General features: G+C 46.0%; 1 protein-coding gene across 13 annotated transcripts in view; it reads right to left on the bottom strand.

The window, feature by feature from the left end:
* Positions 1 to 24,236, bottom strand: part of FOXN3 (forkhead box N3) — a 405,842-nt gene that overhangs the window by 107,855 nt on the left and 273,751 nt on the right. For all 13 annotated transcript variants that reach the window (XM_073800140.1, XM_073800137.1, XM_019919459.3 and 10 more), the window contains one exon: positions 15,044 to 15,108. In XM_073800140.1, coding sequence (XP_073656241.1) covers positions 15,044 to 15,108 — 65 coding nt within the window. The remainder of the gene's footprint in view (positions 1 to 15,043; positions 15,109 to 24,236) is intronic.

The raw sequence follows: 24,236 nt of genomic DNA, 5'->3' as shown, positions 1-24,236 counted from the left end.
ACACCGTCAGGACCACAAAGCACACTGGCTTGCACGTGATTTCATTTACTTCTTGAGAGCTAGGTGGTAACCTCCTGATCTTACAGATGGAGAAACAGAAGCTCAAGGCTGAGTATCTGAGCAAGCCAAGAAGAACATATGCAAATGAACGTGCAGCTGTGTGTGTGTGTGTGTGTATGTGTGAGAGAGAGAGAGAGAGAAAGAGACAGAGAGCGAGCGAGCGAGAGATTGATTATGAGGGGCTGTCAGAGTCAGTATTCAAAGTCAGGTCCCTCCAATGCCAAGCTCAGTTTTGCAGTATAAAAGCTATTCTAGACGATCCCATTTTTCTCCCAGTTCATTGATTCACATGTCCAACAAATGCCATTTGTAGTTAATGTCCTTATATAGAGAAGAACTATCCCACCCCTGAGCGCCCCCCTTACCCTCAACACACACACACACACACACACACACACACACACACACACACACACACACACAGTATGGCGGGTTTTGACATGAATCCATTTTCTCACTCAGCATCTTATCTTCCCCTCACTATATTTTGGATTTTGAACAATTTTGAGACTCGTTAGAGGTATCTTAATTTTAAAAATTAAGTTGCAAACCAGCAAGTGAAATGGAAGAGGCTCCATCTCTGGCTCTGAACTGGATTTTCATTACCCAATTACTCTTCAAATTATACCGATTTAAGATGTGATTATTATTATTTTTCCTAAGTAGACTGGGTAATGAGAGAAATGCAAAGCATCCCAGCCTAATGGTATGTGAGGTTCTAACACCTCTCTCACCTGCCCAGTCGCCCCGCACACCTCACCTCCACCCAAGCTACTTCTGGGTCTGCCACTCTCCTCTCACCTCTTCAGCAAAGCTGCTTGCATCTTTTTCTGGCTTCAGCCCAGCGATGACCACTACGACCCAAGTCACCCTGACCACCTTCTGCTGTGATCGTGTGATATGATGGGTACCATCCTGCAGGAGCTTCCGGTGTTTATGACTGTTGGCTCTTAGTTCTTGACCCCTCCTTATACGGCTGGTTTCCAGATTTAAATTGCACCATCCAGCCCAATGCCACTATCTAGCCACTCCCTTCACCTCAGAGTCAAACCGATCTTCTACTACCTTTCTAAGAATCTCCCCACAATTCTGCCCGGAACACCTTTCTTTCACCTCCCCATCTTCTTTCCTGCAAGGAATTAGGAAAGCTACCTGAAACGGACATGGTGACTTTCCCATCTCCATCCTGGATCATCGTATCTCGCCACTGCTTTCGAAGCCACGCACGTCACATATGACTGTCTGTGCACTTGTTAATGACTTGTGCCTTTGGGGTGGGTTTCGTGACTTTGTAAGCTTGGCTAAGTGAGCGTTTCCGCCATTGATGTAATGTGACGCATCTTTGGTACTGAGGCCCGGAGCAACACTGTGATGGAGAAGGGCACAGTTAACCGTGTCAAGGAGTCCATATGGGCAGATTTAGGAGCTGCAGGGCCAAGAGCCTTGCACTGCACGAGCAGCACCCCTCAGCGAAGTGTTCCCTGACTCCTGACTTCCTCCTCCCAGAATCTAAGCCCTTCTGCAGTGGCACAAACCACCCAGGCTTCTTAGTGGTTCTGTCTCCCAGCTAGACTGCGATGTCACAGCTAGGGTAGCTGGCACATTGCAGAAAATCAAGGAATGTTCGTGAAATATATGCGTGTAATTCACTATTATGGGCTGAACTGTGTCTCCCTCCCCCAATTCATATGTTGAAACTCTAACCCCCGATATGACTGAATTTGGATACAGAGCCTTTAAAGAGGTAATTAAGATTAAACGGGAAGTAAGGGTGAGGCTCTAATGCAACAGGACCCTAACAGGGCCCAAATCCGATAGGACTGGTGTCCTTCTAAGACGAGGGAGAGACCAGAGGAAGCACACGTACAAAGAAGAGGCCATGTGAGGACACAGTGAGAGGGTGGCCACCTGCAAGCCACGGAGAGGCCCGGGAAAAAGCAAGCCTGCCGACTCCCAGCCTCCAGAATGGTGAGAAAATGAATCTGTGTGGCAGAAGCCCCTCGGTCTGAGGTATTTTGTTGTGGCCGCCCTAGCTGATGAATACATGAACTGTCCAAGCATCTTGTATTCTGAAGTGAGGACCCTGGGGATCAACTCTGGCTGCTAAGAGAACTTCTCAGACATCCCGAGGTTGGTTGCTCAAGGTTAATCCTCAACGAAGGGAAGTTGTATCCCATCTTCTTCCTCTCCTTTATCACCAATGAGGCAAGTCTGGTTAAAGTAATGCATTCCACCGACCCCCACTTTGCCAGGAAAGGTGAATGTCATCATTGCCTAAGATCCTGGGCCTCTGCAAAATTACTTAACTTGACCGACACCACCATATGCCCTGAGACCTTGGCACCTGTACACCCGTGGATGATGGCCCTTCTCGTGCAAAGAAAGCCGGAAGAGTCTCAAAGGGGAAGATGTGCACTCAGCCTTTGACCTTCCACTGGATGGCCACGAATACTTGCATATGTGACCTAACGCTTTCTTGTCCATTGCCTCGTTTTTTAAAATGGTTGTGCTGTTGTCATGGACAGCTCCTTTCCCCCTCTTTGGGAACTGACCCTGACTTGCAATCTGGAGACCCTTCCATCTCCCCATCCGTCCATGTGCTTCCAAGTGATGCTTCCACCCCCCGTGTAACCCAACCCGCGCCTCCCATTCCTCGGATTACAGTGCTGGTTCCAGGTGGTCATGTGATCCAAGCTGGTCTAATTACAGTGCTGTTCGTAACTTCTTCTGGGAACACTGGGAAAACGCTAGAGTCAAAGTTTGTAGCCCAAGAGGCTGCAGGCAGCCACTTTGTAAATTCAATCTGAGCCTCTCCGAGCCTATTCCCACCAAAGGCAACGCTGAGTTGGGGGACAGAGAATAGGTATTATTATTACCACGATCCTACTTTGTTTGTTTAACTCAAGTCACCATCTCCGGAAAGCTCTCCGAGCTCATCTGCTTTCAAATGACAGCCAAACCACTAAGTGGGCCTCCCAGGACAATGGGGAGGTTGGAATTTCACTGACACACAGAAATCATCAGTGATATACATTTAGCTGAATGGATGCTATTCACTTATCGAGATTCTTTATTAGTTAGGACTCTTGGATGTACACATACACACACAGACAAAAACACCCACGTCAAGCTGGGTCAAGTAAAAGGGAGAATTTATGAGCTCATCTAATCGAACCACAGGAAGGACCGTAGTAGAGTGGTCCCTTGTCTCTGCTTCTTTGCGCTGGTGCCATTTCTTGTACACTGGTCAATTCTATTGATACATGGAAGGCCTTGTGACGACAGCACATGCTTTAGAGCTCCCATACCCAAGAGAAGAAAGACCAGAGTAGAACTCTGGCCTGGGCTCGGTCATGTGCCTGTCTCAACCAATCGCCGAGGCCAGGGAGCTCCTGTAAAAAGTTGGCGCCTCTCATTTGTAATATTATGTTGCAATATCATGTTGGGGGAGCGAACAGTGGGCCCCACAAGAGAAGAAAGATGCCACTGATGCCCTGATATGGCTACTGGTACCCATGCCGTCCCCGTGAGCACCCCAATTAGGGCCCACAACAGCTGCAAAAGTTTAAAAGTGAAAACTTCATGCATAATTGTTTCATTTCCCAACCATGGCAAAACTTAAAAAAGGAAGTCTCTCAGTCTGAGAACTATGGTACACACAAATGCTAAATACAGAACTGGCCTTTCTACATGTCACAGGCTTTTGGTCTCTTGTCACAATGTCCTCAGAATCTTGTCCAACGTGTAGGAAATGACTCCACAGCCAAGACACTGGGTTAGAGTAGCCCTACTGGCAGGTGTCATCAGGCACGGACCTGTGGTTCTAACACCTCCCTGCAAGGTGTATCCAATAAGCAGAATGCGGTCATCCTGAGCACGCCGCTTAAAAAAAAAAATCACAGCCCAAAGAGGGGCCAACCATGTGTGCTACAGTGACCATGGAGCAGGGGACAAGCTCAGCGAGATCCTTTAAATGAAGTTCTAAAGTTCTTTATCACTGCCAGTATGTCTCTCCTTCTTTCTCTCCCTCTCCCTCCCTCCCATCTTTGAAACGCATCTTTGCAAATAGTTCGTATTCTGGCACCATCAAGACACTAAGAGGAAGAAACAGGAATACAGATCACAAACTATTCCAAACCATCCCCAAGGAAACTTCTTTTTTGTGTCATATTTCTGCAAGATCTTAGTCACTCAAAAGCGTCCGTGAGAACAGCTGGTGAGGGCTCAAGTTCTCCTCCTCCTGTGCATATCTTGTAGACATTTGCCTTCATGTAGCAGGAGCTTCAGAGAGGCTGAAAACAGTCTTAAACATTCCTGAAGATATAACATCAGTTCAACTGGGCAAGGATTTTTTTTTTTTATGTTGTTGTCTGGGGGTGGAAGGAATTGAAAACCTTAGGAAATCGCAGAAATGCTATCATAAACATAATGAATCCTATTTACTGAACACAATGATCACCAGGCCCTGTGCCAGCCCTGTACATACACGACTGTAATTCTCACAAAATCCCATGAAGCACTACTATCTGTCTTACTGGCTGGAAAGGCTCGAACAATCGGATAAGCTGCTTGAAATCACGCAGCTGGTGGACGGCAGAGGTCGGCCTTTGTACCCAAGACTGGCCAGCTCCGAGATCCATACTCTTCTCTCCCAGTCACGCTGCCTCCCCTGGAGGGAAAGTAGTGGCCGTGGCAGCTACACCTGCAGCACCTACTAAGTGCCAGGGACAATACACAGATTGTCATCTAATCTTCACATATAATTATACTCATCTTGCAAGACTGGTATTTTTGCATTTTACAGCAGTTCAAAGAAGTTTACATAACTTTCCCAAAGTCAGACAGCAATTAGGCAGCAAGGCAGGGAATGGATCCAAGAAGGCCTGAATTGAGAACTGAGGTCTTTTATCCTCATACCGTCTTTTGTGGGATGGAAACACCAGAGGAAGAGGGGCAGGGGGTTGGCAGGGGAGTCACATCTACCTACACACACACACACACACACACACACACACACCGCCATACACTCCTGACCTATCACATGCACTGCAGCCAGTACTACCCAGGAGTTCTGAGCCACACCTTTTGGTCGTCAAGGGAACCAAACAAGAACACAAACTTGACCTCTTGCAGTTTACAGGTGGATGCTTTCAAGTTCACTTCTGAAACTGTAATGTGAACATTTCCCTTCGTCTACTCTAAAAAATTCTTCTTCATTGCAAGCCTCTTGGCAATTGTATTGAGATATTTCTAAACTTCCATCCACGCACGGTTAAACAGGACTTCAAGGGGGCTGACTTTTTCAATTGTATTTTAAGATTGAGCACTTTGATAAAAGCAGGCTCTGCAGTACAATACGATCCAAAGTTGTCTAATCTTTTTATTTTATCATCTATATGATACAATTTAATAGACAAGGAAAACATTTTTAAATGCTCCAAAAACTAAACTATAAGGAAATATTCCTGTTGCTGAGTTGTAATCCGTGTAAAACTATCTTTATCTCTCTATTTCCTAGTACAAAATTCAGATACACTCAAATAAAATATTCATTCTGTTAAGAATTACGCCCTCTCATTGCATTAATCTTTGAATGACTAATTTCAGGATTTCCCTTTCTCTTTCCTCAGCCTTTAAAATATCTTAAAGTTAGCTGTTTACAATAGTCATGTGAGGGGACAAAAGAAGAAAGGAAGCCTCTTAACTACTCAAACAAAAGAAGACAAGCATTCACTTCCATCTTTTTGTCTCGTCGTTATAAATTGCTTTTAAGCATTATAACTGGATTCTCCCCAGCCCCAGTCTGCAAAACACAGCAGACTGTCTGTCTAAACACCTAAAGTGCAAAGCTGTTTAGAAATACTGATGCCATTTTGAGCCAAAGATGAGTGTGAGTCCAGGTTTCTGATCCTGGCTCTGTGACCTTGAGCAGCACAGTTGCTCCAGGCCTTATTTTTCCCATCTGCAAAACGGGAGTAATAATACCTAAGGCATAAAGCTAATATAGGAATAGTGTAAAGAATATATACAGCCAGACACAAAAGGTCACTTACTGTCTGATTCCATTTATGTGAAACGTCCAGAACAGGCAGGTCCATAGAGACAGAAGATTAGCGGTCGTGCCCCGAAGGCCCTAGTGCCACTTTAATCATCAGAGCCCACAGGTGGCTTTTCTTCAGCCCCATCCATCCCCCCCACGCCCCCACTGGCTTCTCTGCAGAGTGGATGCTCTTGCCCAGTCCCCTCTCTCTGAAACTCTTTCCCTTCATTTCAGTGATTTCCTCCAGTTTCTGACTGAGCGGCTTCTTTGATGCCATGGTTGCTTGCTGTCAGCTGCACTCCTCTTTCTATCACAAATCTAGGTCTTCAACATGGAGCTTTCCCCTCTTCTTCATTCTATAACCCCCTGAAAATCTCATGTAGGCTCGTAACTTCCACGGTCATTTCTGGATTGACAACTTCTAAAACTCCCTCTCCGGCCCTGCCCTCCATCTCCTAAACTCCTGCCCCAGTTTCCACCTTCCTCTGGAAACAGCAGAACCAGCTTGCACCCACCCACCCGGCAGGGGCCTGGCCCAGAGGAAGCGCTCAATGCCAGGTCCCTGGTAAAGCTAGCAGTTCCTGCTGGCTTCCCTATTTCTGTCTACAGGGCCGAGTACAACACTGGATTTTCATGAAAAGGGTTTCTATGGACAATGGTACAGAGACTGGCTGAAATTAAAGTCAGATAGGAAAACACGGGCTATCTGGCTGGTGGAGAGTCCATGTCAGGCTGCAGACACTGGGAAGTTGGGGCAAATCTGGATTCCCAAGAGACAGTGAAGGGCTTCCCTGGTGGCACAGTGGTTAAGAATCTGCCCGCCAATGCAGCGGACACGGGTTCGAGCCCTGGTCTGGGAAGATCCCACATGCCGCGGAGCAACTAAGCCCGTGCATCACAACTACTGAGCCTGCGCTCTAGAGCCTGTGAGCCACAACTACTGAAGCCCACATGCCACAACTACTGAAGCCCACGCGCCTAGAGCCTGTGCTCCGCAACAAGAGAAGGCATCGTGATGAGAAGCCTGCACACCGCAATGAAGAGTAGCCCCCGCTCGCCACAACTAGAGAAAGCCCACACACAGCAACAAAGACCCAACACAGCGAAAAATAAATAAATAAATAATAATAAATTAAGGGGGGGAAAAAAACAGTGAAGGTCAGAATTCTATCAAAGGCTTCTTTTAAAATTGCATTTCCTGAGTCAGACAAAGACAAATACTGTATGGTATTACTTACATGTGGAATCTGAAAAATACAACCAGCTAGTGAATATAACAAAAAAGAAGCAGACTCGGATGTAGAGAACAAACCAATGGTTACCAGTGGGGAGAGGAAAGGCGGGAGGGGATTGAGAGGTATAAACTATTAGGTACAAAATAAACTACAAGAATATGCTGTATAGCACAGGGAATACAGCCAATGCTTTCTAATAACTATAAATGGAGTATAAGCTTTAAATATTGTGAAGCACTATACTGTGCACCTGTAACATATAATATTGTACAACAACTACACTTCAATAAAAAAAACGATGGGGGTAAAAATAAAATAAAACTGCATTTCCTTACAGTTTTTAAGTAACTTAAGAGCATGTTCTCAGTGACCGCACAGAACCTGAGTGATGAGAAGAACAGAGCAGCAGCCGTTTAACTTCACTCGATGGTAAACAAAAATAGGCAGGTGACTTTACTACTGTATTACATAAATATCTTTACAAATAACTCAGGGCAGAACAATAAGACAAACAGGCCAAGAGATAAGAGCTCCTCCGAAAAACCAAAGGGCTTCTGCAGGCCAAACAAAGACAGAAGGCAATTAGCACTGGGGGGAAAGTAGAGAGGTTTTTTTTTTGTTTCCTTTCTGTTATTACTGTTGCTTTTTTTTTTTTTGAAACGGGTGTGCCTGGGGGCAAGAATCAAGAGATTTATGCATTAGGCGGATGCCCTCTTTGCAAAATGGACAAAAGAGTCAGCTTGTGGAGCAGATTAGATGAAAGAAGCCAAAGAGCCCAGAGGCGGCAACCAAATGGGAAAGCAATGTAGGGGAGGGGCAGGGTAAACCGAACAAAGCCTTCAGTCTGTGTGTTGATGGACAGAAAGAAGGAAGCGCCTGGACTAGAGACCCAGGCCACGCAGACACCCTGGTTCCATCAGAAAGGAAACACTGGCGAGGCTGGCAGTGTGCGTGGACATCACGCACAGGAGGGGCTTTTGCTGGGAGACGGCTCCTTTAAGGAATTTTGGAACCTTTCACCCTGAATACACCGGCCAGGATTAACGGGCACAGAGTCAAAGGTTAACTCCACTCCTTATTAAGTGTCTGTGAGGTGCCAGGCCAGGCTCTGGACTGGACAAATGTTTCCACGTTCACACCCTCCTTTAATCTCTGCCAAGATTCTGGGGAGCACAACTCGTAGCCCCATTTTACAGACAACTGAATCTGAGGCCCAAGGTCAAACAGCTGGTGCCCAAAGAGACAGGGATTTAAAGCTGGGCTGACGTGGTGCTGAATCCGTGCTTTTCTGCGTGGTTATCTATGCACCTGTTGGCTATGTACAACTGTACAGCAAGGGGTATAACTCAGTCTTTGTGAGCTGGGGGAACCTCACAAGGAAGCAGTCCTATTTGAAAGGAATCTGATATAAAGAGTTGAACAAGTTGTCTTTCAGATCCACGTATAAATCCAAAAGGATCCGGGCTATCCCGTCTTTTGCCCTGTTCTGAGAATCAGTAGGCCCAACAAATGGACAAGGGAAATTTTAGCAGAGAAGAGAAATAACACAGGGACACCACGTTCAGAGGATGTTAGCCCTGCTTTCCTAAGATTCATAGTTTTGTAAAATGTTATAATAACTGACTCTGGGAATTTAGCCTGTTCTCAGGGCTTTACTGATATGAATTCATTGAGCCCTATAGGAACCCCATACGGCAAGCATGTTTATTATTACCCCCACAGAGAGGGTTAAGCCAGGTGCCCACGAGGCCAAGATGGGTCCTTTCCAAGTTGTCCAAATCTGTAGTATGTTGCCTCCCTACGATCCACGAGAAAGGGTTTGTTCAAGGGTCAAGATACACCCAGGGAGCCGTCACCCTGTTTCCTCTCCGTGGGCCATCCGCTGACACTGCTGGCTGAAGGTGGCACTGCTCCCGCTGAGCTATGCCTCGAAACCATTTTGACCCACTTTACTATATTTCATTTTTTCTTTTCTTTTTTTTTTTTTGGTCGCAGCATGCAGGATCTTCCCCAACCAAGGATCAAACCTGTGTACCCTGCGGTGGAAGCACGGAGTCTTAAGCACCGGACCACCAGGAAAGTCCTCGACCCACTTTAGAGAAGTTGTTAGTATGGCTCATCAGAGCTGTAATCCACAGGAAACCCCTGCCACTCCTGAGGTCCGCTCCTTAATTCACAGGCAAGAACACGAAACCCTAGGGATGCCTGAGTTTTGCCCAAGGTCAGAGTTTACCAAGTGGCAGAGTTGGGACCACAGCCAGGTCCCCTCACTGGTAATCCAAGGCTCCTTTCCACGAAAACTCGTTTCTGATATACTGACTACTTGCTGCTGAGCCTTTCACAGCCCCAAACACAACCAAAGGGAGGTACTGCATACATTTTACCAGAAAAAACCCACTGCGGAGCTGCGGGAGAGAATAAGGCGTAAGGGTTGTGGAGAGTGGGCGGTACATAATAGGACTCCCAGGAAAGTAAGTGCATGAAGCCGGCCTAGAACTTGGGAAGCTGGCATTCCCCAAAGCAGGTCATCTACTGGGCATAATCAACTTCCTGCATGTGTCACACCAGTGGCGAGCACATCTGTGCGCTCGTGGGGGCAACGTGCATCTGACAGCAGAAGAGCTGGTTTCCTTTCCCCTGTCTGCTCTCGGGCCTGCGGCAGCTCAGTCCTGCTCTGTGCACTGAAAAGGCCTGGAAGGTCTTCTTTCCATTTCATTAGCTCATCCAGGGGGCTGTCAGGAGTGAAAAGAAATAAGCATCTGCTATGCGTGCTAGGGAATTTCTTTGAATTCCACCCCTGCATCCTATGGGAATAGAGTTAATAATAATTAGTGGCCCCATACAGGAGGGATGGAGAGGAGAAAAGTGGAGGGAGGGCCCGGAAGGCTGCCAGGGGGTTGCTAACTGGGCAGGTCTGCATGACCTGTGGTGGCATCAGGGCTTGAGCTGCTTTGCAAGAAGGGTTGGGACGTGTGGTCTGACCCCGGGACGGGCGGTCAGTGGTGGAGGGGCAGTCCCTGGGCCTCCCAGGGAGGTTCCAGCCTAATCCAGTGCCTGACACACAGAGACAAAGACTAATGAAATGCTTGCAGGTGGGGCAGTGTGGGTAGGCCCAGATGGTCAGCTGGCTCAGAGCTGTACAGGCAGCAGCTTCTCTCTGAACAGAACTCCGTGGGGAGCTTGGAGGCCTATAGAGCCTATGAAGGCCAAAGTGGGGCAGACGTGGCGGATCGGATGGGCGGCAGCTCGTAGCAACTCTTAGTAGAAGAAATGATGCGAGCAAGAGCAGCGATGCCATGTGCGGCTGGGGGATGCACCCTCCAGGGGCAGACGCTGAAGGGTCAGACCAGAGGTGAGGAATGTCTTTAATTAGGAATCACTGACTCATTAAAATAATTCATCCAAGGGTGATGTTTAAATAAAGTAACCTAATTTTAAGTTTGATGGGTGAAGGGAATATGTGTGTCTATGTGGCAGAAGGAGAGGGGGGAGTTTGGGGCCAGGGAGTTTGGAAGAAAACTTACAATAGTTTACTCTTCTTTTTTTTTTTTTTTTTTTTTTTTGCGGTACGCGGGCCTCTCACTGTTGTGGCCTCTCCCGTTGCGGAGCACAGGCTCCGGACGCGCAGGCTCAGCTGCCATGGCTCACGGGCCCAGCCGCTCTGCGGCATGTGGGATCCTTCCAGACCGGGGCACGAACCCGTGTCCCCTGCATCGGCAGGCGGACTCTCAACCACTGTGCCACCAGGGAAGCCCAGTTTACTCTTTTAATTAAGAAAATAAGAGATATTATAACCTAAGAAATTTTAAAATGTACTTCACAAGGACAGTCTACTCAATACTCTGTAATGGCCTATATGGGAAAAGAATCTACAAAAGAGTGGCTATGTGTATATGTATAACTGATTCACTTTGCTGTACACCTGAAACTTACACGACATTGTAAATCAACTATACTCTAGTAAAAATTAAAAAAAAAAAGATGGTTAAAAAAATGTATTTCACACACAGAGACTGTCACCAAGACACACAGAGACAGGCAGAGGAGACAGTTGGGGACACCTGTCAGCTGGCCACTCCTGAGGCCTCTGAATAAGCCACACTCAGCTGTTGGGCCCCATCCTGGGTCCCCTTTTAACGAAGGGTTTGTCCCCTTCTGGCAATCAGCTAGGTTACTATTGTACAAGATCTGAAGTGCTCTCTACCCACTGAAACTGCTAACATACTAAAATGTCTCTAGCAGCCTAAATGGCATTTAAAATAAAATAAATACTGTGAATTGATGAAATGACCAATTATGTTAAGTACCCATGCCTGCTGTAATCCAAACCAAATCTTACCCCATTATCCTCAAAACTGCAAGACGATTCAGCAGGCCCTCTTGCCAGTGAATCTGCAAGAACCGAAACCCAGAGGCCGCCCTCAACAGGACCCTGAGTGCTTCCGGTTAATTCTTGCAATTGGTTTTACGCTGGAAAAAAATAACTATACTACCTCTCTGCTCAACAGCTTATAAAGCAAACAACTATTAGACAATACACATCGGTTCCCCACTGTACCAATTAGGTCATTCTGTTCCACTGATTTCAGGTTTTACCTTCCATTACTTCCTCTTTGGAAATCTCAGCTTTCTTCTGAAAAACATCTTGGAGTGCGTGATGATGTCATTATTCCAAAGTGCCCGCAAAGCCCTCATTTCTGCATCCACCCCATAGAGTCCCCATCGCTCTCTCTACCTGTGGTCCTCTCGTGCCCGTGTGCTCTGGTTGTTTCCCTCCTGGCACCACCCCCATCTATTTACTTTTTAAGGCCTTGTACAAGTGTCAACTCTCCCAAGAAGTGACAGGCCCACGTTCCCTCCCTCCTGTCAAAAACAAGGCTCTGTCCTCGAAGGAATGGGGCACATCTGCTCATTTTGCTGCTTTTGGGTTCTTTTAGTCTCAACCCGTAGGGTGACTTCACAGAGCAGGTTCTCCCCGGCCCCGTGCAGTCCGGTTTCGCCAGTTCTGCTTGTGGCCAGGGCCCACGGTCGCAGCTGGGCTTTGCTGGCCGGTTGCTGGGTCCCTGTGTCACTGTGTGACCAAGCTTCACCTACTACCCTGCTTCTAGGAACTGGGTTTTTTAGGGGATCCTCCTGGCCTGCACTCCCAATCCTTGTGGCTGGAACCTATTAACAGAGCTCTTTCCTAGTCTGATTATCTAGACAAACATCCTCCTGCTCGCTTTAGACATAAAGAAAAAATGTGGACATACATTGAAAATACAAAGTATAAAGGTGAGAGTGTGAGCATAAATCAGCTACATTTTCTTCTACTTGATTCTAAACTAAACCTTCCTCTGCCATGACTGGGCAGCTCCCTTCTTTCTATGCCAGTATCTTTACTGTAAAACTTTTGTTCGTGGGCATCAGCAACTTCTTGATAAGCCAGTACTGCCCGCCAGAGGAACACAAGAATATGACACAAATGAACTTATCTATGAAACAGAAGCAGACTCACAGACATAGAGGACAGACGGTGGTTGCCAAGGGGGAGGAGGGGTGGGAGGGGGATGGAATGGGAGTTTGGGATTAGCAGAGGCAAACCATGATACATCGAATGGATATACAACAAGGTCCTATTGTATAGCACAGGGAACTGAATTCAATATCCTGTGATAAACTATAATGGAAAAGAATATAAAAAAGATATATATATATATAAAACTGAATCACTTTGCTGTACAGCAGAAACTGACACAACATTGTAAATCAACTATACATCAATAAAATAAAGTTAAAAAAATAATAATTCAGAAGAACACACACAGAGTTTAAAAAACCTTATTACAATGTAAGTGTCTCGTGAACCCTCTATACAGATACAGCAAATGCAGAAACACAACAGGAAAAAAAAACATTAGCAAATCCCCACCCACACTCCAGAATTCTCACCACGATACTTCTGATTTTAACATGTACATAAAAAGTAAATGGGATGTATTGAATTGGATGTGGATTCAAGAAGCATCTGAAATCTGTAATAATTTAGTTCTCAATGCCTAGAGTAATTAGGAGAATGGTTAACCCTATGAGAAAAGAAAAAAAGTCTACCACCCATGAGACAGAATCTCATGGTGAAATCACTCAATTTCATAAACCTTACCAATTTTTCCCTCATGCTTCTGTCCTGCAGAAATAACCCAAAACTAACATGCTTAGAGCAAATCTTCCCTAATGTGGAACTTAATGAATAAAAATCCTATAAGAAAATGCTCTAAGTAAATAAAATGCCTTTTGTGAAAATAATCCAACCATGAATGATATTCATACCATCGCTACAGATCTAGAGGAAAAATAAGGATGCACATAACTTTGAAATCCACTTGCAAAAACCCAAAGGCTCCTCATAATAGGTCTCCATTTACACTTTCTGAAGGGAGAACAGAATAGACTTTTTTAAAATTATGTATTAATTTTTGAGAGTGGAGGGAGTTCCCTTTTTTTCTTAAATATTTAGGATATTTATGATGGTCATTAAAATTAGGATTAATCAGACCTACCTACCTAAATTTCACCCGGACCAAGCAAAGATGTAAAGGAATTCTGAAGTTCCCGATTTCACAGGCTATTAAAAAGACAACATACAATTGTATGGCCTTGAAAACAATAGCACAAATGTGATGACATCTCTCACAATTGTTTGAGCTACTCTGGAAACCTGAAGATAAATGCCTCTTTTCTTAGCTACATATATATCCTACTCCTTCACACACATGGCTGGCCCCGGGCGTGTAACTTTTAGGGAAAAGAGGCGTAACAGCTCTAAACCAACCAAGATGCACTGAAACTCCTCACCCTAAGCCCAGTACAGTTTCAAAGCTCTTGGCAAAACCAAATCCATCTGCTTTGGGCCAGTTGTGCCACTCTGACACCCAGCCAATCAAGAGAGGCTAATGAGGAAGGGAAGTCAGAAGACACTTGGGGGCCAGCCAATTCCAGCTGATCTGCAGAGCAGACATCTCCCCAAAGTACTTTCTCCAAGTAGTTAGAGTGCATCTCATTGCTATTTTTAGCTCTGTGTTCTTCTTCGACTTTGGCCATTTTTAAAGAAACTTGACAGCAAAAGTAGAGATGAAAGGCGGTTTGAATTCCTTGAGTGCATTGGACAGGAAGTCGCGCAAGGCAGCTGAGGATGGACTGGACAGCAGAAAGAATGCCCCCCTGCAAATGACGCCTGCAGGGATGAGGGAGGGCGTCTGAACTCTGAGCCTCAGAACAAACCGCAGTAACCCTTCCAGGCACACGTGGACGTCAGGGTACAGCAAGCAACAGGTGGATCTCCACGATGACCCAAGTGCCAGAACACCCCCAGCATTCCTCACAGCCCAGGCACTGGAAATCCGCGATAGGGTTTGATTTTACCAGTCCAATTGATGCTATCGTTGCATCCTAACTGCCACGTAATTCCAATTTCACCAAAGCAAGCCGACCACTTCTGGAATCTGACCAGTGACAACAGACCAAAGAAGCCGTCTTATCTCAGATTAACAGTTCATATCAACCAGGAGACATCAGTAGGAAGAAATAAAGAGAACTGGACAAACAGAGCCATCCCACAGCAGTCACAGAGGGCCCGCTCTGCAGCAGACAGAACTCTCCCGACAGACACCAGGAGCGAAGGAGTAGTGTGGGGATGGGGGAGGGGGAGGGGGGGCTGTCAGAGACCTACCTTGTAGAAGGGCTCCATTTCTCTTGAAGAAGGTGCTGCCTGGCCAGAGGGGTGGACCTGATGTGCTGAAACAGAAGAGAAACCAGCGTGAGGGCGAGCTTGTCTACACTCACTCAGCAGCACTCAGAAAACAACGCGTCCTCCAAACACATCCTTCAAAATGGCCTCAGGACACTTTCTCAATTACGCATTATTTACACCCTCTGAAAATGTATCTTTAAAAACCGTTAGTCTTGTTTTATGATGAATGGGCTTCATATTTCAACGTGCATAATGGGGGTATTCAGGTTACTGTCCTAACCCGTCCATGTGGGTATTCAGGTTACTGTCCTAACCCTGCTCCCTCTTGGGCACTGAAATCGTTTGCGGGTAAACAAAATGGCCACATCAGATGCTCAACATCATAGCTTATAACTTCCGCTAATTTCTTCATAATTTTATGACTTTATGAGGCAAAGAACTCCCATCCATGTCTTCTGAGATCAGCAGGTTTTTCACCACTTCCTAGTGCCACCTGCCCATTATAAATGCGAGCTTGCCTTTCCTGGCTTTTCTACCACCAAATTCTTATTATACAGATATGACCTTGATCAACTCCCTCCCTCCCCTGTCTTCTTGTTTCATATCCCGTTTTCAATTCCTTGGCTTAAAATGTTGCACCCCATATCCCATAAAACACTTTTCAGATATGTTACCACTCACAGTCCTGTAACAGGAGAGGCAAGAAAAGACGAAAGATTAATGTATCACAATGACACTTTACTATATTTATAGACAAGCATTTTCACTGTTTTAAGACACCCAGTGAAAAACTTTATAACCAAGCCGGTCTTGGAGTAGAAAGGAGGTGATTCTAAATCAAGGATTGGTTTAGATTAATGTTAGAAAGCACTTAGTCAAAATTGTTCCTACAGCCAGCCCAACAGGCAGCATAAATTACTTTCTCCAAGATAGAACGTGGCAAATGATACCGGTTAATGCATCATCAATCACCTTCAGCGTTAAAAAAAATTAAAAAGTTGGTCTAAATGATAAGTTTGTAAGTTTGGCAAACACGGACACACACACACAGAATAAGAAATCTGAAGGACTACCTGATGAATGTTTCTAGAGTCCATCAGGGTCTCTAGTGATGCAGGGGAACAATACTGTTAACAAGGAAAAATGCCAGTGACACATTCTGTTGACCAACGTTTCGTCCCCAGAGGTACAAAGAGCACACCAGGTATGGGGACATGTTACATGGCTGGTGAGGCGTAGAGAAGGAGGAAGAAAAGTGCTACAGCACACAAATACATCAAAATAATGTCAAACGTGTCAGAAAACACACAGAATGAACCTTGATGTAAATGATAAAACTTTTGTTTTATTGTGGTTCGGATCCACTCTACTCAGAGTAAGTGAGGATAATGCATCTCAGCTATGGCTTTTCCTGCAGCCCTGATCCTCAGCTCAGGCTGCTGTGGCCTCTGAGTGGCCAGGAGTTGCGCAGGACAGCAGGAGATCTGGCCGGGGTCTCAGGGCTGCAGGATGATGGCAGCAAGCTGAGTTCTCTTCTGTGTGATTCCTGTCCTATTCCGATTCGAGGCTGTTAAGGCTCATAGCTGCATGAAGAATAATGTGCGTTAAAATGCTTAAGATTATCTTTTAACAACCCCAGCCAGCTCCTGGGATCTCACCATCTGATTTTTATAAGAAAGCAGGAAATAGCCAGCTGGCTGTGGCCAACGCTGAATCACCTGATTTCTAAAGATACTTAAAAACTGAGGAGTTCACAATAGAGGAGTTGGCGCTTCTGGAGAATTCGATAATTGACTATTACTGCAGGAGCCTGAATATCTAGCTTACTTCCCTCCAAATCTCCTCTTCATTCTGACCTTGATTTGCCTGAAAACTGAGTAGACGCCAGGGATGGAGTAAACGTGGGGAACGGAGGACGGGTAAATCCAGTGGTGTAGATAAGGAAAATTCTCTGTACGATAGAAATCTACTTCAAGATTTCTACAACATCCTTTGAATGTACCTAAGTCACCGATCGCTATTCCGCTCGTTCTGCTGTGCTGCCGGTGTAATCCACACTCTCACAGTGGAGACAGATCTGGAGTGGCCCACCTACCCGCTCTGATGTAGCCCCTGTTGTGACTGATGCATTCACCTGGGGGCTCGATTCCTGCCATGCTAATTGCAAAGCTTTTGAGCTCACTGGCCCCATATTCTACACTCTTCTTTGGTATGGTCCCTCCAAGTGACATCTTCTAACTGTTAGGAGATTCAAGGATTTATTAAGAGCTTGTTGAAAACTGTGCTTGGACATGGAGAGAAAAATTAGAAGCCATATTTTATGGCCTCTAGGAGCTTACTGTCATACTTAGCTAGCTCCAACCTCTTGTGACTCTATCTAAAGAGACTAGAAATGTGTGTGGAAAGGCCAACGGTTATGGCCCTAGTGGCTACAGGTTGGGGAGAGAGCAAACTGATTTTTTTCCTCCATCTGGAGATATCCCTGGCTCACCGGGCTTTAAAGCTCAAAGTTAGCTTTTAAAAAGTATATAAAATTACTTAAAAATGTATAGCAACCACAGTAATTCAGAGAAGCTAGTGGGAGTATCTCAGGCCACTCTGGAAACCACTCATTTGTGTGGCAAGTCAAGGAGGGGAGGGTGGGTGGTCTGTGCAGAGCAGGATGGGGGACTCGCCACACTCAAGTCACCTAAACGCCAGTGAACTTGTAAATAGTCACTGCCATGGGAAGTGGCCACTAGGGCCCCCTTCAACCTACCAGAGTGGGTTTTAATCACGTTACAATGGTGCTCACACTGCTTGAAGACAGGATACCACATTACCATGTACAGAGCACAGTGATCAACACTTTTCCGTGGGATCCTCCGATCCCATGAGAGGGCAAGGCAGAACCCACTGTCCCCATTCTTCAGGTGATGGAGGGACTTGTCCAAGTCATCACACGGCTGGTCAGTGATCAGCCCAAGACCAGCCCACTGTACCACAAAGACACACGTCAACGGCCCCGATTTCATTTCTCATCGTCCAGCTTTCTCTTCCAGTCTTTCGGCACCAAACCCTTAGCTATCCTCCTCCATGGAAGAAGGCTGTGGACGGTATTTCACTAGGAATCTCTCCAAGACAAAATCCCAGGCTAGAAAAAGCAATCAGGCTCACCAGATGCGAAAAACAGACACGTGGGCTCATATCAGCAGAAACAATATAACGCTGGTTTCACAACTGTCTCACTTCAGTAACGCTCTAACAAAATCTCATGACCTTCAGCACCAGAAGCCAAACCCACGTGTGGCAAAGGAAGTCGAGCAACAGGTTAAGAGGGCCTGGCCTGCCAGCAAAGGCAGTTTGTCAACTGGCATTTGAGAACATTGATCCGGCTGATCATTAAGACCAGAGCTGAGCCAGCAAATCCCAAGGGAAGTGCCCTACCATCCCACCAGCACCTGCCAGAGACTCAGAGCTCTGTCTCTCCCTGGGCCTCACACACTCAGCTGCAGTTCTTCCAGCTCCCAAGGGGACACTGTAGGTCAACAGGTCGTCCGGCCCTAAGGTGGCTCTTGGCATAATGATGCCATCTGTCATGCGACACCCATGAGCTGCCATCATTGTCAGAACCGGATGAACTCTAACCAAGACCCTGGGAGGTTCTGGCAAGATCCACACCTGTTTTCACCAGCCTGGACTTTCTGTGAGTCTAAGAAAAGAAAATTAGTTAAAGTACTTCTTTTCTAAGTACTTTTTAAAAAGTACTTTTTGTCTAAGAACCCGGCTGCCAAATGTGAACGGGTTGATCTGAAAGAGAGAACAGGGTACTGTAACACGGATGAACCCCAAGGACATCATGCTAAGTGAAATACACCAGTCACAAAAGGACAAATTTCAAGTTCATAGAGACAGAGTAGAAGGGGAGTTCCCAGAGGCTGGAGGGAGGGGGGAGTAGGGAGTTGTTTAGTGGGTACAGAGTTGCAGTTGTGTAAGTTGAAAAGAGTTATGGGGGTTGGTTACCCAGTAATGTGAATGTGCTTAACACTACTGTGTACACTTAAACAGCTAAGATGGTATATTTTATGTTATGTGTATTTTACTACCACAACAAAAAATTTTTACTGTAAAATGAGAGAGTGAGAGAGAGGGAGAGAGAGTGAGAGAGAGAGAGAGAGAGAGAGAGAGAGAGAGAGAGAGAGAGAGAGAGAGAATGAATACAGGAAGGACCCCGGAAGAAGTGAATCAAAGTCTAAAGAGTTTTGGGCAGTGAAAGATCAACCTACATGCTGCGTTTCTGAAGGTCCCCTGCAGTTAGCATCTCTGCCAGAGTGGCCCAAAGTACACTAAACAACAGAAGGGGATGTGGTGAGACCAGCCTATCCTAACCTGGTCCTTACAGAGGCCAGAGCTTGCCTGGTAGTCTTCAGGCAGCTGAGCAGATCTCTGACGTATTCTTAGCACTAGAAACAATGCGAAGGCAGTCCCCTTGGATGTGTGAAATCTACCATCAGACTGTGTTTCTCCAGGAATAAAACAGTCAAAGCAGTTGTAATGAAGGGGGAAATTCCCGAAAAAATACTTGGAATTCTACTGTTAATTCTAACTGTGGATTGATCAACAGAATGTCATAGAAAAACAAATACGACCTACACCACATACTAACACAGACACGCTGGGTGAAAGATGCCAGTCTTGAAGTTTGGAATGCAGGAATCAGACGTGTGTGAGATGGTCTCAAGTTTCACAAAACACCCTTCATAATTTGAGACGCATCACTAAAGAGTCCAGCTGAAAGTTCAGAAATCTCAGGGACTTTTACAACCTTCCATACAAAACCGGACTATACTGACATTCAAAGAGATCTCAGTGGCCACCTGGCTCCGTCCGAGTTGTGGTGGGGACAGCACAAGATTTGGACTCAAGGAATTTGTCTGTTGAAAACACAAGCTGAGGGCTTCCCTGGAGGCGCAGTGGTTAAGAGTCCGCCTGCCGATGCAGGGGACACGGGTTCGTGCCCCGGTCCGGGAAGATCCCACATGCCGCGGAGCAGCTGGGCCCGTGAGCCATGGCCGCTGAGCCTGCGCGTCCGGAGCCTGTGGTCCTCAATGGGAGAGGCCACAACAGTGAGAGGCCCGCGTACCGCAAAAAAAAAAAAAAAAAACACAAGATGAAAACAGGTCTCAATTCCACTCCTACAAACAGGGAGCAGTTACAGCATGTAGTGCTGGAGAATTAAATGAGATGATGCATGTACAAAGGACACTCTGTGAACTGCAAATATCCCAGTGGTTGTCTTGATTACAAGAAAACTGCAGTTCAGAGAAGTTAAATGATGTGCTCGGTGCCAACACTTCCTCCTACATCCTGTGGACTCTCCCAGTTAGGCTCTTGGCTTCACTTCTGTGACAGAAGAGCTAACCACACCTTCATCTTCCTCTTCCCCTTAAGGATGCTTTGAGATCATCTCATTTGCAAACGTTCCTCCACCCGAAGTAGCAATGAACACTTTCTAAAAATCAATAGGCTGGAAGAAGCAGCTTCACGGATGCCACCTACTCCAAAGAAAGCTAAAAAAAAACAGCTCTGCCCAGAATCCTGCATAGATCCAAACTATTAAGTACGGCTGCCCACAGTGACCTTTCAGGGTCAGGCAATCAAGAGGCAGAAGAGACCAGGTGGAAAACGTATCAGGACTGGCCAATTTTCAGAGGCTGACAATTACTGGGAAGGCATTACTGGAGTGATCAGACAATAACCAGCAAGGACCACAAAAGCCACAACGGAGAGTGTGGCAAGATCTCTCTGAAGGCAAAACTCGGATCCTGGTAAGAAATGGAACGGCTTTGTCACCTTCGCCAATGTTAAGACTGGAGAACTGGGAGATTGGGATTGACATATATACACTAATATGTATAAAATGGATAACTAATAAGAACCTGATGTATAAAAAAATAAAGTTAAATTTAAAATTTGTTTGAAAAGACTGGAGACTCATCCTGTCTCCAACCGGATCAACCCGCAAAGCATTCCTGTGTACCCATCACAGCCAAGGGTACGCTAGGCTGCAGCGGATGGGGGGGAACGGCTGCGAGACTCAGACAGGGCTGGCTGCTCTGGAGCAAGAGCTACTGGGCGATTTTAAACACATCAATAATGTTCCACAGAGTATGCTATGAAGTTTAGGGTTTCCCTCCTCAGACACGTTTGAGATGTGCTGCTGACCTGTGACAGGGTTTCTCAACCTTGGCACTGCTGACCTTTGGGGCTGGATCATCTTTGTGGTGGGGGCCGTCCCGTGGGTGCTAGGGTGTTCGGCAGCCTCCCTGGCCTCTACCCACTAGATCCCAGCACCAACCCTCCCCAGTTGTAACAAATAAAAATGTCTCCAGAAACTACCATGTGTCCTCTGGGAGATAAAATGGCCCCCAGCCAAGAACCATTACCCGATGGTCAGCAACCCGACTAAGCTGCCCTCACTCTTCTCTCCACTCGCCAAGTCCCAACACCCCCCCTCCCCACTCCATACCTCGTCAGGCAAAAACGTCACCTCCTCTTTTCTAAAACCAAAGCCATTCCTCACAAGCTCACTCACCCTCCGTTATTTCTACCTGTGTCTGCACCTTCTTCTTTGCCAAAGCAACACCCCTACTGCCCTCTTTTCCTCTGGCATCTTTCCTCCTGCCATTATCCCTTGTCTCCCCTCACCTCCCCCTTCCAGGACTTCTTAGCTGACCCATCATCCAACATCACCTAGTGTCCAAATGCTCCTTTTGGCCCCCATGACCCTGCCATGCACTCACCAAGCACAGGAGCTGGGCGACAGTGCCCGATCTCCGCTCTTCTGCGTCATGGTGTCCCCGGACTGGCTGCGATCCCCTCACGTCTGGGTCATCAGAGGCCCCTAAGTCACCCCGCCATTCAGGGCTAAGGGCCTTGATGGCTCTACAGCCCCTCTCCCCTGCCCACTCCGTGCCCGCCCACATGCATGCATATGAGAGGCTTATTACTTTATTATTATTTTTTTCTAATTACATAAACTATCACTTTTGACATTATCTCTTTAAAATCCTTTCCAAGTTTAGCCTCACAACACCCAGCTAGCCTGGCTCTCCTCCTCCCACTCTCCTTTCTATGAAATCTGCTAGCTCTCTGTCCAGCCTTACCCCCATAATGATGGGTATTCCTGGAGTTGTAGCCCTCTCTTCTTCTCTATTCATTCTCCTTTGTTAGGAGAGTTCATAAACTCCTGGGGAATCTGGCTTTTCCAATTCTGTATCTCGAGCTGATCTTGCCTCCAGACTCTGGAATGTATTTCTGGCTGCATCCCCCCAGGCCACATCAATTCAAATGAGGGAGCCAGTTTCCCACCTCTGTTTCCCCTGCTGGTCCCCACGGGCACTTTCCACACTGCCCTGGATTTCTCAGTGTGTCTATTGGTTCTCTAGGGCTGTCATAACAAAGTACCACAGATAAGTATCTTAAAACAATAGAAATTTCTTCTCTCCCAGTTGTGGAGGTTAGGAGTCCAAAGTCAAGGATGGTTCCTTCTAAGGGCTTTAAGTGAGAATCTGTTCTATGCCGCTCCCCTAGCTTCCGGCGGTTGCAGGCAATCCTTGGCCTTCCCTGGCTTATATGTGCATCACCCTGTCTCTGCCTTCGTGTTTATATGGCATTCTCCCTATGTGTGCTTTCTGTGTTCAAATTCCTCCTTTTGATATTGGCTTAGGAGTCCACCCTACTGCAGTATGACCTCATCTTCACCAACAACTGCAATGACCATATTTCCAAATGAGATCATATTCTGGAGTGCTGGGTGTTAGGACCTAACATCAATATATGAAGTTTTGGAGGGGACAACTCAGCCGAACACAGTGTCTGTGATTGTCTCCCTTTACACACGGTGCACTCACACTCCCTGACACACTGCGACATCTGAGTCTGTCTTCTCCTAAATCCCTACCACCTACGGCAATGCTTGGAACTTGGCTGGTACCTGTCAATGCTTGTTGAAAGAATACAAGTTACCAATTAATTTAACTCAGCATTCCTCAAAAAAAGAAAAGAAAATGACCCAGCTTGTGGTGATTGCCTGTAAAATGTTCAAGTTAAAAACGCTGGTGCTCATGGAACATTCTACAGGATAGATCATATCTTGGGTCACAAATCAAGCCTTGGTAAATTAAAGAAAATTGAAATCTTATCAAGTGTCTTTTCCGACCATAATGCTGTTAAGACTAGATATCAATTACAGGAAAAAATCTTTATAAGATACAAACACATGGAAGCTGAACAATACACTACTTAATAACAAAGAGATCATTGAGGCAATCAAAAAATACCTAGAAACAAATAATAATGAAAACACAACGACCCAAAACCTATGGGCTGCAGCAAAAGCAGTTGTAAGAGGGAAGTTTATAGCCATACAATCCTACCTCAAGAAACAAGAAACATCTCAAATAAACAATCTAACCTTACACCTAAAGCAATTAGAGAAAGAAGAACGAAAAAAACCCACAGTTAGTAGAAAGAAAGAAATCATAAAGATCAGAGCAGAAATAAATGAAAAAGAAATGAAGGAAACGATAGCAAAGATCAATAAAACTAAAAGCTGGTTCTTTGAGAAGATAAACAAAATTGATAAACCATTAGCCAGACTCATCAAGAAAAAAAGGGAGAAGACTCAAATCAACAGAATTAGAAATGAAAAAGGAGAAGTAACAACTGACACTGCAGAAATAGAAAGGATCATGAGAGATTACTACAAGAAACTATATGCCAATAAAATGGACAACCTGGAGAAAATTGGCAAACTCTTAGAAAAGCACAACCTTTCGAGACTGAACCAGGAAAAAATAGAAAATATAAACAGACCAATCACAAGCACTGAAATTGAGACTGTGATAAAAAATCTCCCAACAAGGGCTTCCCTGGTGGCGCAGTGGTTGAGAGTCTGCCTGCCGATGCAGGGGACACGGGTTCGTGCCCCGGTCCGGGAAGATCCCACATGCCGCGGAGCGGCTGGGCCCGTAAGTCATGGCCGCTGAGCCTGTGCGTCTGGAGCCTGTGCTCCGCAACGGGAGAGGCCACAAGAGTGAGAGGCCTGTGTACCGCAAAAAAAAAAAAAAATCTTCCAACAAACAAAAAGCCCAGGACCAGATGGCTTCCCAGGCGAATTCTATCAAACATT

This window comes from Tursiops truncatus, chromosome 2, assembly GCF_011762595.2.
Source record: "Tursiops truncatus isolate mTurTru1 chromosome 2, mTurTru1.mat.Y, whole genome shotgun sequence".
NCBI lineage: Eukaryota > Metazoa > Chordata > Mammalia > Artiodactyla > Delphinidae > Tursiops > Tursiops truncatus.
Note: the sequence above shows the minus strand (reverse complement) of the source record. Positions and strands in the feature narration are given on the sequence as shown.